Source organism: Melozone crissalis, unplaced genomic scaffold (genome assembly GCF_028551555.1).
Source record: "Melozone crissalis strain CALT ecotype California unplaced genomic scaffold, PUWL_Pcris_2 ptg000019l_1, whole genome shotgun sequence".
NCBI classification, from domain to species: Eukaryota; Metazoa; Chordata; class Aves; order Passeriformes; family Passerellidae; genus Melozone; species Melozone crissalis.
Window position 1 is genome coordinate 10,867,795 of NW_026535797.1, and position 15,593 is coordinate 10,883,387.

The following is a 15,593-nucleotide window of genomic DNA, read 5'->3' on the forward strand; positions in this document are numbered from 1 at the left end:
ATGTTATTCTTCTACTGTCATCTGCCTTTCAGTGACATCCACAATGTACCACTCACATCCCCCTTCTCCCCCCAAACAGTTTGAAGCACCATTGCAACACACGTGTCTGCTCAAGACACAATAAAGTAAGGTTTACTGTTCACTCATTTACATATAGTTATTCCATTAGGTGTAGCTATTTAGAGGGCATAGTTTATTTTCGTGTTTTCAGCTCTGCAGGTCCTGGAGTTAGTGCTTTACAATGATTTCTCCAGGCATTTGCTCACTCATGTTATACAAATGGACTAAAACTGATTTCTCTCTGCAGAACTTCAGAGGAGCAGCCTTCCACACAAAATGTGGAGACGTTGGTTGCTGCATATCCTTTCCCCTTCAGATAACTGGGATTGAATTTGTTGATCCTATTCTGTCATTAATGCCTGCACCCTGCTGAGGTGCATCTGTTTTTTGCAGCTCTTGCATGTTAGGCTGGCTTCCTGGGCCATCCAATGGCTGATGTGATTTTATGGGTTAGGAGGCTCATGCTGCTTTATACGCCCATTTATTAAGATAAAGAAAGCTTGTTATCTAGGCTGCTAATCAGTGCCTGCTTGTATACACATATACATATATATATATATATATATAAAAGAGATAAGACAAATGCAGGTTGGTGATATGCCTGGGTTAGATCCCAACAGAGACTTTACATGTATGCAGGGATATTCCCATGTATGGTTCCTTTGATATTATTATTTTTTCTCCACTGCTCTGCAAATGTTTATATTACCATTTCTTTGTGTTAAAACACTTAAGGATGCCTATCTGCTCTTGTATATATAACATTTTCTCCCCCCCCCCCCCCGCCTTGCCCCTGTTAAAATTAAGGGTAATTGTAAAGTGGGACAAAAGAAAAAACTGGTAAATGGGAAGGTAGAAGGACTAGCTATTGTCAGTTTAGAACACAATAATGAGAGTAAGATCTAATGGTAGCTCCTTTGATTGCTTGTGAATTCGTTCATCTGGAAAAAAAAATATGTTTTTCTAAGCTTTTAAATCTTTCGATTTCTTTTATGGATGTTGACAGAAGCACACACTTCCATCTGTATAGAGTGTTACCTGTAAATAAAGCTGTGAATGCAAAACAATTGCCTAGAGACTTGAAGTAAGAAGTGGCTGGCAATTCTGAGATTACTATTTGCAATAGGCTGTTGACATAATTTTGCTGTGTTGTGGCAGGGGTACTGGATGCCTTTCTTGAGAAATTTCAAAGCAAGCTTTATGTCTCAGATTTTCTTTGTTCCTATCCCCTTTTGAAGGATCCCATTTTGAATCATTGTCACTGGTATACGAAAAAGCAGCATTATTTCATTAATATATTTTTCCTAACTCAGCGGGTCAGATTTAGTCCTTACTCTCTTTGCATGTCTTTGTCAGCTGAAACCTCACAAAGGGGGTAGCTTTTGGGGTTTAGGCAGAGAGCAGCAGAAATACTCATTTCTGATAAGACTGGGTGGTGAGGTGGGGTGAGGCAGCAAAGGGAAGCTGCAGTCCTTGGCCAGGCTGTGCTCAGCACCCTGCTGCGGATCCCCTCACCTGGATTCTGGAGCATCTCTGAAATATTCAGTAACAGAAACAGCCAGCACGGAATCCTGCTCCTCAATCCTCTGAGGAAATAGCTCAGTTAGTTTATATGTGCTCCTGAGAGAGATGACCTTATAAAGGGAAAGATCAGTCAGCAGCTGAGAATTTGGTGTTAATGCTCTAAACACCAAAGGTCATACATGCACACAGGAGGGCCTGTGTTTATTGGAGGGAAGGAGAAATCTATAGACATAAATCATAGGGCAGTTGTTATATGAGCAGGCAGATATGTGCAAAGGCTTCTATAAAGTTCCTGAAGAGAAAGACTCAACTTTAATGCAGATTCACGTTTTAGTGCAATTCATCTTTCATGGATAGAACTCTAAGCTGCTGCTTTCTTATTTTATTCATGCACTGATTACAAAATCTGAAATCCCAGAAGCTATAATATGAATGTAGGTATGGTACTTGATTCAAAAATATTCCACCAAAAAAAAAAAGTAAGCATTAAAGGCCTTAAATACCTTTGTGAATTTAGCCACTGTTGCCCTGATAGGAGAGAACCAGCAAATAATGAGTGCTGAGATTTTACTTCAGAATGTCTGGTTTTGGAGTGCTTAGCAAAAGGGAAAATTCGTGTTACTGCTTGCACGTGAAGCTCTACATAGGCCCATTTGTACATGTTACAGATGAGATACAAGAATATGTTATGCTTTTGAATATCTGTTACCCAGATACATGTCCCTTTCTGCAATTTATGGATGCCAGCTCTACTGGGCTGGGGTGATTACCTAAATCCCTGGGATACTGGGACGGAATTCAGGCAAGCATGAGCTGTACAATGAATAAAAGCTCTGCTGATGATTGATCTTGGTTCCAGTCACATGTTAAGAGTAACTCCTACAGGGACACTGGACAGTCTTATTTATTCACAGTTTTTGTTCTTCTCCAAGACATAGTCAATGTTTTTATGGGCAACCCTCATTTCATAAATATTTTATTTTCTTTACTGAATGATGGCTTTTAAGGCAAGAATAAAGCACATGGGTCCATCCTTTCTGCTAGTCAGTGTTAGAGAAGCTACTTTGGAATATGCTGAGATGAACCATCTTAACAAAATCAGTCCAAGCTTGGAGTTTATGATGAACTGATAACCTTAGTCTCTTGCTGTCTGCTATTTGGCATTTCTGACAATCACTATCTTCTGTATGCAGAATGTAGCATTTCTTATTGTGCACGTTTAAGATGCTTTGGGAAGATGCTGGTTGAATTTTTCCTAATCTAATTTAAATGCAAATGATAAACATGCACATGATGCTATGTGTATATAATTAAGTATCATTATATACTACATGAATCATTGAAAAAGCTCTGGAGAGCCATTCTGCTATTTAAAGCATGACTTATATTGAAAAGCTGCCAAGTGACTTGTGGTTTTGTGATTAAGTGTTTGTACTTACAAGAATCTCTTTTGAATTGTAGGTCAACAGATTATGGGACAACATATGAGAAACTGAATGATAAAGTTGGTCTGAAGACTATTTTGAGCTACTTGTATGTTTGCCCAACAAACAAACGTAAGGTAGGTGACGATGTGTTGGCTCATTTTACCTTTATGATGCCATTTCTGCCCTGCAGGTCTCTCCTAATTTCCTCAGTATCTGTTACTGTATAAGTAGCAGGAATCTCTCTGTCACTCTTGCCTTGAAAAAAATGTCTTTACAAAAATGTCTTTACTTTATCAAAATATAACCCAAATTGTACCACCTATCCCACTTACCAGTAATACTTGAGGGAAGGATGGCTATTAAATGGACAGTACCATGCATGTGATTGTTTGCTTACCTTCTGGATGGTGTTGATTTTTTTCTCTGGAAGAGAGAGAGCCTTGTTAAAATGGCAGAAATGCATCTAACAGTGACCAGATTGTATGTAACATTATTTGTTTTCTAAGTGCTCCCAAAGGTGAACTGAACAGGATTTGACAAATTCCTGCAGAGAAAATGCCTTCGAAGACCAGAAGGTTTTAATCATTCAGACACCCTAGTGACTAACACTTTACTATGAATTTATAATGCTGACATATTCATGAAAGGAATCTGGATGCCTTCTTTGAGATAAGTTTGTGACAAAATTTTTCGTTTTCTACTCCTTGTTTCTTAGTCCCTGAGTCACTGCAGGCAAAGCTGAATTGCACTGGCAGAAAATGTTAGTAGTCTCACCTCTAAAGGAGTCTGGGTGTATTTGGGCAGCTGAGGTCACTATCATGCTGTTCTCACTATGCTGAAACAATTCTGTGTCTTTAAGACAGACAGTGAAAGGAAGAGGGAGCTGTCTTAACGAGAAAGGACAATGCTTAGCAGTTTAAATTGCAATTAAATGGCCCCAAATTAGTGGAGAGATGTCGTCTCATTGATACTGACCCTGAAGGACATATGAAGCTCCTTTCTAGGAGCTGAAGAATGAATTGATCAGATCACTTAAATGTCCTTCAGCAAGCCAACCAACGTGCAGGCTGGCATTGAAAAACCTTCATCACCTCTGGCTGCATCCTGCTCCCTCCCACTCCCTGCCCTTCTCTGCCACCCTTGTTTGTGTAGCCATCTGGTGAGCTGGATCCAGGGCTGACCTGCCTGAAAACTAAACCCTTTCCAGCTCAAAAACTAAGTAGATGGAAGGAAAAAGCTTCCAGGCAGAAGTGTGGAACTATCTTTTTTGGCAGAAGTCTGCTGTAAAGTTGGCCTGTAGTCAATATGATCCAGTGCCAAAAGAAATCTGCAACACCTGGGATGAGAGGATCTAGGTAATGGTCTGGTGGAAAGATTGAATTTTTCAATGCTTATTTTAGCAGGAGCAGAGTCAGGCTTGCAGAGAGAATTTTTGGAGGCCCTCCTTATGCTGTTTTTGTAGAACATCAGGCCATTCTGTCAAAAAACATTTCATTTTAGACACCCAAATAGTCCCCTGAGGCTAAGAGGGCATGGCATGTGTCCACACTAATACTTCTACAGGGAAAGCAAAAATACGGAAGCTCAAAGTCTTTATTTACCTGCTGTGGAATGAAAAGCTGAAGGAAACATATTTTAAAGTTTTGCCACCAAGGAAGAATCTATGGCTTCTAAGACCTGATCCCTTCTCCTCCCCTGAAACTCTGATAACAGTTTCAGAAACTCTGATCAATTTGAAAGTTGCATCTTGTTTCACTGATGTGATTTGGGTGGATAGCTGCAGAAATACTTTTAAAATTTAAGACTCAACTCCTCTAAACTCCATGAGTTTTATAAAATTTGTGCCCTTCGTGTGAAGGGTTTATATACTGCTTTAGTTAGTGTTGGGCAAATGCTAGCAGTGTGTTTTCCCTAAATATGAGTTGTATGTGGTGATTTCTCAGACTACAGCTGCAGCCTTCAATGTCCTTTGTTCCACAAGGCCTTCCTTGGCAGAGAGAAAAGGCTTCTTCAGTAGTGGAAAAGAAAATGGTGCATTTTTCATCTTGAAGTTATTAGATGAGAAACCTTGCTACAGCAGTGATCCATAAGGGGGGTCAGCATGTACTTAACTTACTGAAGTTGCCTTGTTTAGGAAAAAAAAAAAATTCTTTTAGCACATATTTAACTTTTAGGAGTAGTTCCATTGAAACAGAAGGTAAATTTTGAACTTAGCTGACTCAGGACTGATTGCTTGTGATGAAAGAAAGCAAGTGTACTGTTTATGTAAGTCTTGTCTCTTTGCAAAGCAGAGCACTTAGAACAGTGAACGGTAGAATGCATGTAATTGCATTTATTAAAATAATTGATAGATTTGTTCATGAATTTCTGATTATTTTCAGATTCTGGAAATGAACAAACAACATCATGTTGAATAAATTGTTTGTTGTAATTTATTTGCTCTTCTCCATCTAGAAAAAAAATGGGTCTATAAATACCCAGTATTTGCAGAGCTTCCCACAGCCCATGCATGCCAATTTATTTCTAAAAGCTTTTGACTTCCAATTCGTGTCTCTTTATTGAACAAAATTAAATCCTTTAACCAGACATCACAGGCAATGTCATATTCCAAAAGGATGCTTGGAAAAAAAAAATTAGAACAAAGTCAATCATTATTTGCAATTTAAACTGACAACCTACTGCTGTTGCTTGGCATTTTTCTGAATGACAATATTTTCCAAAGGAAATGACAGAAAATTGTTACTAACATAGTGATGTATAAGTCCTCGTAAAGGGAGGTGGAAACATTTTTTAGTTTTCTTTCCTTTTACTGAATTACTGTGCTACCTGGTCATATGACAGATGACACAGATCAGGGGGTAAAAAATGCACCACATGGATCTTGCCAAAGACACAGAGCCTGTTTGAGTATTTGTCAACAAGTCTCCAGAAGAGACATGTGCAATGTGCAATAAATCCCTAGGCTTAGGTATGTCAACACTGGTTTATTTGTTAGGTTCATGGAGACTTCTCTGATGAGAAAGAAAATTATTTGAATGCTTCTACATGAAGAAATACTGTTTGGGAATAATGCAGATGGGTTACAAACTAAACTAAAATACAAATCCAAGTAGATACCTTGAAATTCTGTTTTCACAGAAGTGTGTCATTCATTTTCCTAGAAAGTCACATGCACTAAGCTTTGCAGTCTTTCTCTATAAAAGCTTTTCAGACAGGTTGTTTTTACTCATTGCATGGAAAATCATAGGCATACACACGTAAAAAGTGAATGGGTTGTGGTGGGGACTCCAGAATTTGTTTAACTGGAGGTTTTCTCTGACTCAGGCAGTGCTGCTGGCGGATTTAGATGCTGTATCCTTGTAGGAAGCACAGTGCTCTCTGCAAAGAGCCAGTTTGTGCAGCCCTTTTGTTCTTTGCACTTTCAAGCCCCCTGTATCTGTGTATCTTCAGTTAATTAACAAATGCTGGGTGATAGTATCTGCCAGTGCTTTTATGCTATTAATAGGACTAGTACATCAGATATTTCCTGTGGGTTTGTGTTTTTGTGGTAGTGTGTGTTTGTTTGTTTGTTTTATTTTACTCTCTCCCTTTCCACAGGCCTGCCTTGATTTTTTTTTCTTTTTTTTGCTTTATTCCTCCAACTGTTCAGATTTTAATTGCTGTGTGGAACAGTGTTACCTTTTTTATTTTCTCTTTAAAGATGAATGGATTACAGATGCCTTCCTCTTCATTGATATTCACTGCTTGTGTTTATCACCTTTATCACAGTGTGTTAAGCATTGTCCTGGTGAGTGTGTAGCACCAAGATAGCAGATATTTATTGTAAATAAAATTGCTTGGGCTTCAATGCTGGCTAGATCGCCAACTACTTCAAATTTATATATATTAATGAGTTTTAAATGAAGGGAAATTAAAGGAATGGCAGCCTAGCCTTCTTTTCTTTCTAGCATTGGCTGGTGGTTCGCACAGAGTAAGCGGCAGAAGTTTCTATTTGTCAAGACAGTAGAAAATTTACCCTTATTAGCTGAAATTGAGTGCTACTTTCTATCCTGTGGTATTGGGCAAGTTGATTTGCCTTAGGGAAGTTCTGTTTGTGAAATGTAAACTGCCCCCTTGTATAAAGGGTAAGACCTGGAGCTGTGTGCTTTACACTCTTCTAAGGGCTGTGGAAAGTGTCCACAGAGGTGAACAGTTACACCTGGCATTGCTGCTTCTCAGGAGTCTGCTTATCTTCAGTTGCTAAAGTCACTTTGAGAACCCTTCAAAAAATTCTATTTCTGACCTGCCTCACTATGGAAACTTTCAGAGCTCTGATGTGAGGGCAGGTGTTGATTTTTTCAGTCAAGGAAAAACAGTTATTTCAGGCCGTGTCCTCCTTGTAGCCTCTGTAAATCTTGGTGTGAAGGCTTTCAGTTTGTGTTGGAGAGGTTAGAGCTCAGCAGAGCTCTGAGCACACCTCACTGTGGACTGAGTCAATCCTGTCGTGGTCAGGGGATGGCATCCTTAGCAAATTAGGCACAGTGGGAAACCAGCCTCTGTCAGTCATGCACATTGTGTGATTGCAGTCCACTCTTGCTGAGGTAAAAGCAATTATTTTCTTGCTCTTCTCTCTTTTTTTGGAAGGAAGGGTCCTTGTTAGCTGCAGGCTGTGAGTCAGGCTTTCAAAGAGACAGTCATAAGAGACCAAAAAGCATATGTGAATGGTTGGAATTGTTTGGGGTTTTTTGGTTGGTGTTTTTTTTGATTTGGGTTTTTGGGGTTTTTTTTCATTGTGTGTTTGTTTGTTTGTTTTGTGGGGTTTTGTTATGGTTTTTGGTTTTTTTTTTTTTTGGGGGGGGGGGTTTTTTGAAATGTTGTAGTGAACAGAAGATTTCAAGATGTTCTCTGAGAATGTTTTCCTACCTTTTTAAAGGGAGGAGCCACTTTGTCCTGCACCATTTTGGAGATCAAAACATAAATTTGTTCAAATGGAAACTTCTGTTTGGATTAAATGCTCTATATATAGGATAGTGGATAAAATGTCTCCTATGATATGACCACAATTAATGATTCTTTATAGCCTCATCATTTGCTTCAGAGAGAGTATTTTTTTCTCTAAATACAGTGGCCTAAATCTGTTTCATTCAGCAGTTTGAGCTAAAGATTCCACCTCCTCTGAAAAGGGTTGAAAACCTACAAGAGATTATCTTGGGCTGCAGGGGTGGTTCAATGGATAGCACTGTACACATGCAAACAGTTCCCTACCCCTGGGAACAGGGATGTGTCACACTGAGAATTAAGAAGTCTTTAATTTTCTGCAGTTGCGCAATAATGGGGGATTAAGTCAACTGCTTTACAAGCCTCTGGTGGTGGTAACTGGAAAATCTGATAATCTTGGGATGTCCTTGGGTTAATGCAATTACAGTTTTCACTTTTGCTTGTAATACCTTTAGATTCAAGAGTAATTCTGGCTGTGAACCAGATAAACAAGTATAGACTTTATTTCCATTTCAGAAGACTGTCTTTTCTGCCTCCTATCTCACATGCAAACAAGGATAACTTTTTACTAGTTTAGCAAGGTGGATTGTTGCTCACATCTGTTGGATGTGATCTGGCAGTTGAGTAGTTTCTCTGGAGACACTGAAGATGTGTCACTGTAAAGCTGGTGCCGTCTTTAATACTGAGTTTGTGGGGAAACAAACAATTAACAATCATTTGGTCCATATTAACAAACTGAAGGCAGAACCTCATCTTTCAAAGTGAATATTTTTACTTTTGAAGTGTCTGGCAGCATCTGCTACCAAACTTTCTGATTCATGGCTGCAGTACATGACAACTCTCACAATAGCCATTACACACAAAGCCCTTGCCATTACTCTACATCCATATCTCTTCTTGGATATGGAGTGAAATCAAAGCCCATTTATTCCACTTCTGCTCTTGTAAGCCTATCAAATATAGTGGCAGTTCTGACATTTCCTCACTCAAAGTAGCACTACAGTCTGCCTTTGTATCTCACAGAAGTCTCCAAGGGCACACTGGGTGTTGAAACTAATGATAGGGAGCTACAAGCCATGGAATCCAACTTTAGAGTTTCAAAAGTGTTCTTTCCCTTCTGAGTCTGTTCCCTGTTTTCTGCAAACTGGACAGTTAAAATTTATGCAAGATAATCTCTTGTTGAATGTCCTTCAATTCTTTTATCCCTTTTAAATTCCTCTGTGATTTACCAAATACTCTGGAACAGATGATATCCCTTTTGGCAAGGAAGGACGCATGCCAGCAGCTTAGAGAGCACTGGAGCAATGTTAGTTGCAGGCCATAAGCAGGCAGCTGGGATTGATGGCAGAGCAAGAACAGACCTGTCATAGCTTCAGACTTGTAGCTCCATCCATTTCCAGAAGTAAGACAGGCTGTTCAAACCAGGAAGAAATCGAGTTGCCATTAATATTGATTTTTTTTTTCCTATGAAAAACTGGTCCCAAGCAGCTGAAAATCAGTTTGTTCAGTGTCCCATAAAGTTGGGCTAAAAATATGTACAGAAGGGTTTTTTTAAGTTACCCTCTGGGTTTTGAGGTATTAAACATACATGACTAAATCTCTTTTATCTCCTTTCCCTGTTGTGCCGTGGTAGGAACATTACTTTTTGGTCATGAAATTTGGAAGTTGTCTTCATACTATATATCTTTGGAAGTTCACCTTCAAGGGAAAAAGAATACGATACTGTGACACATAACCATACAATGACTGTTTTGTGGCACTTTGGAAATGATAATGTATAAAAACCTGAAATACTGTTTGAATATTGACCACTCAACCCTAACTTGCTAGGCCTGCAGGAAAATGCTGTCTGTTCATTAGCAAATTGTGTGATCTATAGGGCATGTTTGCCAGCAGATTGCAACTGCTCACTCCTTCTGCAGTCTAGATATGTTGCTATGCAGAAATGAATGATGAAATTAAAGGATACTCGAGGGTTTTGCCTTCTGTCTAGCTGTGCTTGGAGTACAGGGAGAAAAAAGAGAAGAAAATAAACAAGAAAAATATTCTAGATTATTAAACTTCTGATTGATAAGAGCTAGTAAATGCAGAGAGAGGGGAGTGAGGGCAAAGATTAATGGATGTAATTAGAAAGCCATCTACTGCTAAGAAAATGTGGAATTTGACTTGTATGCAAATAGCATGAGAAATAGAGACCAACAAGTGATGACTCAGATTTCAAATTGAGAGTAAGAGATCCTTGAGGAGGCAGCCAAGCTTCGTGGAGAAAATGGGAATAATTAAGTGTCTGGTATGAAAAAGATATTGCAAAAACCATGAATGGTCTTTTCCTTTTAGTGCTACTAAGTTAAAGGCTTAGATTTCTTGTTGGAAGGACAGATAGACGTTTTCCAGAGCCTGAATAATAATGATAATAATAAAAAAGAGTCAAATTTAACACCAAACAGAGAATTCAAGGGTCAGAACTGACTGAAAATAAGCACTGTAATCTGTGTCTTTTCTCTTGTGTTTTTTGATTCCCATCTCTCCACCTCTTTCTCAATAGCAGTCAAAAAAGGAATTAAAACATCTAGGAAAGGCATATAACTTGGGGAGCAAGGAAAATGCAATGCTTATCACACAGCTGTGAGAGCAATGGCATAGGGAGGCTGTGGGTGGAAATAAACAGAATTAATTCTATTTCTATCTGCCACAACATGGCTTTCAGATGGGCACGGGTCTCCCACAAATTTGCACAAATTCAAGTTTTTCTGTGGAGGAATCTCTTCCACCATGTTCAGAAGGACTGAAATCTGATCAGTGTTTCTGTAAAGGTAAATATTTTAGGGATAAGTGAGAGCAAAGGAGAGAAAGCTGTTGAGGAGCAGAGCAATGACAATGGCAATTGTTGGAGGCAGTGCTGAGGATGGTGTTGAGGTTGACATTAACCAAAATACATTCACAAAGAACTATCGGAGGAGTGCTTGCTATGTATTCTGATTCAATGGATCAAACCCTAGACCACTGTTTCATAAACATTTTTTCATGGATAGGGGAGTGAAATCATGCCATGGTGAATGCTTCAGGTCACACTTGTACCTTCACAGTGTTTCTGTGCACATTTGCTAAGAAGAACATGTGGGGATTTGAGAGAAATACTTGGTAGTAAATTTTGAGTGTGGCCAACTGTTACCATAAATCTGTCAGCCAACACACTTTTGTTGCTTTTTCTTAAACTGACACTGCATTTAAAAAGCTGGTGAAATATTTTCAAAAGATAATGTTTCACAGAAAAATTTAAATTAGCACAGTATTTGACAAGCAAAAATCAAATTTGCAGTTTTGTATTGCATATAGAATGTTATGAATAATGGATTTTGTTATTTAGAGAAAGAAAAAAGATCATATTAATTGAAAGCACTTATTCCTAGTCAAAGCAGTATATTTATTCTGCTGAGGTCATCTAAGACTTTTCTGTCTTGAAGAGATTGATGTTAGAATAACAATATTTTGGGTGCAAAAGCTAAAGCCATTTTGTTTTGAAATGTTTCCTTTTAAAATTCTTTAGAGATTTACCAAGATAAATTCTACTGAAAACAGTGGAACATAATAATGGTACTTAAATTACATTTTTAATCACTTTGCTGATTCTGTTGTTGTTAAAAGTCTGCCCTGAACAGCTTCAATTCAAAACACTGAATTCTTCACTGCACATATGCATTTAGGTCTCTCTGCCTCTGTGTAAATATAGAATATCTTCAGTCTCCAGTCCAAAGTACCTAATTCATTCATTAGACATAATAAGGAGAATTAGAAAGGAACTGTGGTCTGGTCCTTGCATTACAAATTCTTTGTGTGCAGGCATTTCTCAGGGTTTTGTCTCTCTTATAGAGTGATGAGATGCTTATGTGTTTGTTCAGTATCTTTTTCCATGCAGACCAAAGACAGACAGCTGTGGAATAAGTTCTCCATGCAAATGCATAGTTACCAACAAAACCTTAACTTGTGATGCTTAATCACAATGCAGAATTAGAAGATGTATCTTCATCAGATATGGTGAAAAAGAAAAATCACCTTTCCCTGCTTTAGGGCTCCTTTGCACACCACATTGCATAGAGTTTGAATATTATTTTTCTGTGTTTTTTTTTTTTTTTTCCAGACAGAAAATGTTTTAGAGGATTTAGCCTTGTGTTGCTGGTCTCTTTGTTTCCTCATAGGCAATTTCTGTGAACTCTACTCTTGAGCACGTTGTGTGCTCTGGATGTAGCTTTCTAGTGAAGACAATCCCTTAGAAGTAATTCCTTGATAATAAGCATGGCAATGGCCTCACAGCTGTTCCTGGACATTATGCAGCCCTGAAAACACAAAATCATATTATTGTGACTCACCCTTCTGCGTCAAGACCAAGATTCATCTGTCCTATTTATAAGTTAAGAATTTATAGGAACAGATTTTTTTTTTTTTTTTTCTCCGTGTTTGAACAGAATCTGTTCCTTTGGGTCCTGGTGTACAACTTGTCTTCCATTTATTACTAATGGTAAACAATCAGTGTAATAGCTTAGCAAATCTGAATGACAGCAGTTTGTGCTTAGCTTTTGGCAGTGAAGGGAGAAACACAAACACATCCATATGTCCTCCCTAATGCCACGTTGCTCAGCTCCCAGAAAGTAAAGAACAATTGCAGATGAACCCAGGTAGTATAAACTGGGGAACAAAGTGTGGCAATTTCTCTGTTTCTCTGCTTCTACTTGAGTCCTTTGCTCATTTATGGTTTTGGGTTTTTTTGTTAATAGGTTATTCAGGAGAAATATTGTCAGTCCTATTTCATGACTGAGATAAAATCTATGTTTTTCTAAGGTCAAAAAATAACCAGCTGCTGAGAGAAACTGAACACAGGATTTTGGTTGAAATCCTAGCCACAAAATCATCATTTCTCCTAATTCTTGTGATTCTGGAAGATCACAATCTTCCAGATCTCCTTTTATACCATTTCTTTCTGAGAGGGAATCACAAACTGCAGTTCACCTGTGCAAGTTTGTGCCTTTCATTTGTATTGCTCAAAAATATAAACAAACCCTTTCACGAAAAAAAAAAAAAAAAAGAAAAAAGGTGCAGAAAGGAAGACATCAATAATTGGACCCTGTTTGGCAGAGTGGCACTAGGTTATAGAGGAATAGAGGAAGCTTAAGTCAGCATTCAATGATTCATTGTAGCCGTGGACAAATCATCGCTGCTCCAAACTCCTGGTATGGCAATATTCGTTTTTAAACTGAAATAAATTCCTCTCATGAAAATATGTCTTGACATTTCAAACCTTGGAGCTGAGAGCTGTCTCCCAAGTCATGTTCCTTGTTAAAGTGCTTCACTGTTGTCTTTCTGTAGTACCTCTACCAGCAAAACTTTTCCATGTGCTCCAGGATGCCAAACCTTTTCTGATGCTGCTGTTTCGAGTGTGTTGCTGCCATTTGCAAGCTCTCACAGGAGCATTCAGTCAATTACCACCAAAGGCTCCAATTGTTGCAGAGAGACTGACCTTCCCCCCTTGGGCACCAATTAAAATCTATTACTCTTTTCCCATGTACTTGCTGTAATTGGAACTCTGGCTCTTTGCCTGGTTGAACTTGTTGGGTTATCCTCTGCTATTCATTATGACTGAAACTTTTCTAAAGATGGCAGGAGTGAGAATTCCAAACCACATCTGTATGTACCTTGGGGACAACAACATTTTAATCAGACTTGTAGTTTATTCTCTCACTTGTCATCAGGAATATAAGAAAAACCCAAGTGAAGAATAGAGATGTTTTATATGATGATAAGGCTTATCTTAACTCTCTTGAGCCTCAGAGCCTATCCTTTCTTGTAGGCCAATACACTGGATAGGGGTTCCTTTTTTCCTAGAGAGTATGTCTGCAGCTCCTCTCTAAATAAACAGTAAAATAATATTGATAAAAACATTTTTCTCTCCTGGTGGTTGACAATGATCAAGCAGCCTATTTTAACTGGCTGGCAGCAAGGGCTGTGCTTGTCACAGCATTCCTGTGACGTTGTAGCCACTAAAGTCATGCCATGTACAGCTGCTCTTATGCAAGTGTGGCTGCTATCTCAGTGTCTTTCAAGAGTGAATTTAAGCCTACCCTGAAGGTGAGATTTGCAAACCATGCCAAGCCTGTGCTAAAAGGAAATTCAGGGAGGGTAAAAAAACCCCAAACCCACCCTTCTTGGTGCTTTGGGATTCCCTTGCTTTCAGTGAGGATAATCTAAGCTAAATTATGTGATTGATACTCACTAAATGGTTGATGTGGATCAGAAAAGTCAGCCATGAAGTGGCTCTTTGAGGGTGTTCCTGGTGTTTGCAGCCAGGCAGGACCTGCAGGCAGTCTGAGTTTAGTTGGTTTTTCCGCCGTTTGGACAACAGATGTGCCGTAACAAGTTTGCATGTTTAGCAATGTAGCCTTGTGGGGCTAAGTCTGGAGAAATTGAAGTTTAAATTCTTTCTTTAGCTAGGTGCCTGAAGGCGCTGTAGACACAGCCAAATCTGTATATAGTTTTATTTTGTTTGGGCACCTCCATGACAAAACCACCCCTGGGTTGATGAGCAGGATCCCAGAGTGACTAAATCTAGGCTGGCACAGCCCAGGGTATCCTTCAGCTAATTCAGCCACCACCAAAAGGGGCACAGACTCCAATGCAGGTCACAACAGCCTGTCAGGAACTTGGAATGCTCCATGTGTGACCACAGCCTGTGTCACTGTGTCTCCACAGATGTCAGTACTCAAGTTAACTGTGTTATTTTCATATCTGTAGGAGTGGAGAGGTGACTTTAACAAATGTAAAAAAAATTAATAATCTATAACTTTTTATTTTTTTACCTGGTTTCTCATTTAACACATAACTTCGAAAAACCTGCATTGAAGCTTTGCTCTTGGAGGTGGTAGCTTCTGACTTGAGCAAAACAAAAATGTATTTCACTGAGAAAATCTCACTGAGTTTTTTGGGGTGAGGTGCTGTATAAGTGCAAACAGTTTTTATTAATAGTCAATTCATGTGCATAATAAAAAGTATGTTCCCACTATAAAGAAGGTTAATATTGTTCAATATATCTACATTACAGCCATACTAAAGCTGTGTGTATATGTTCTGTTTGGAATTATATGAATAGGTGCTACATTATACTATACACATTTTTGTATTATTGCTGTGGGAGAGATATATGGTCTCTACCACCTGAGATAGAAAAAACATGTATTTCAGTAAAAAGATATTTCCTATGCTTGCTGCACCAATATTTAATGAAATTGTAAATAAGTGAAGCAGATTCATCAAAAGAAAACAACATTATTTTTGTTGGGGAGAGAGAGAGTTTAAAAATCAAAACCCTCTCTCTCTCTCACTCTCTAAGTTTGTCTGCTTTCAAAATTCAAGCAGTGGAAAGGCTGTTCTCTCCTTAAAATGCAAAACCTCAGAAGAAATAAATGCCTCACCCTTCTGAAAAATCCATCCCTAAATGTCATAAAATATTACTCGGTAATCTGTCAAATGATTCACACTGCAGGCTGCTGTGGTCCAGCTTGAGTTTAATCTAAAGTGAAATTAGTCCATGTTTCTCCCTCCTGGGTCAGACTTGGA

The 15,593-nt window shown here is 38.6% G+C and overlaps 1 protein-coding gene across 3 annotated transcripts in view; it reads left to right on the forward strand.

Annotated features, from left to right (window-relative positions):
- The window catches only part of LOC128937636 (VPS10 domain-containing receptor SorCS1), a 256,431-nt gene that overhangs the window by 110,413 nt on the left and 130,425 nt on the right, over positions 1 to 15,593 (forward strand). For all 3 annotated transcript variants that reach the window (XM_054277425.1, XM_054277427.1, XM_054277426.1), the window contains exon 3: positions 3,046 to 3,145. In XM_054277425.1, the coding sequence (XP_054133400.1) occupies positions 3,046 to 3,145 (100 nt within the window). The remainder of the gene's footprint in view (positions 1 to 3,045; positions 3,146 to 15,593) is intronic.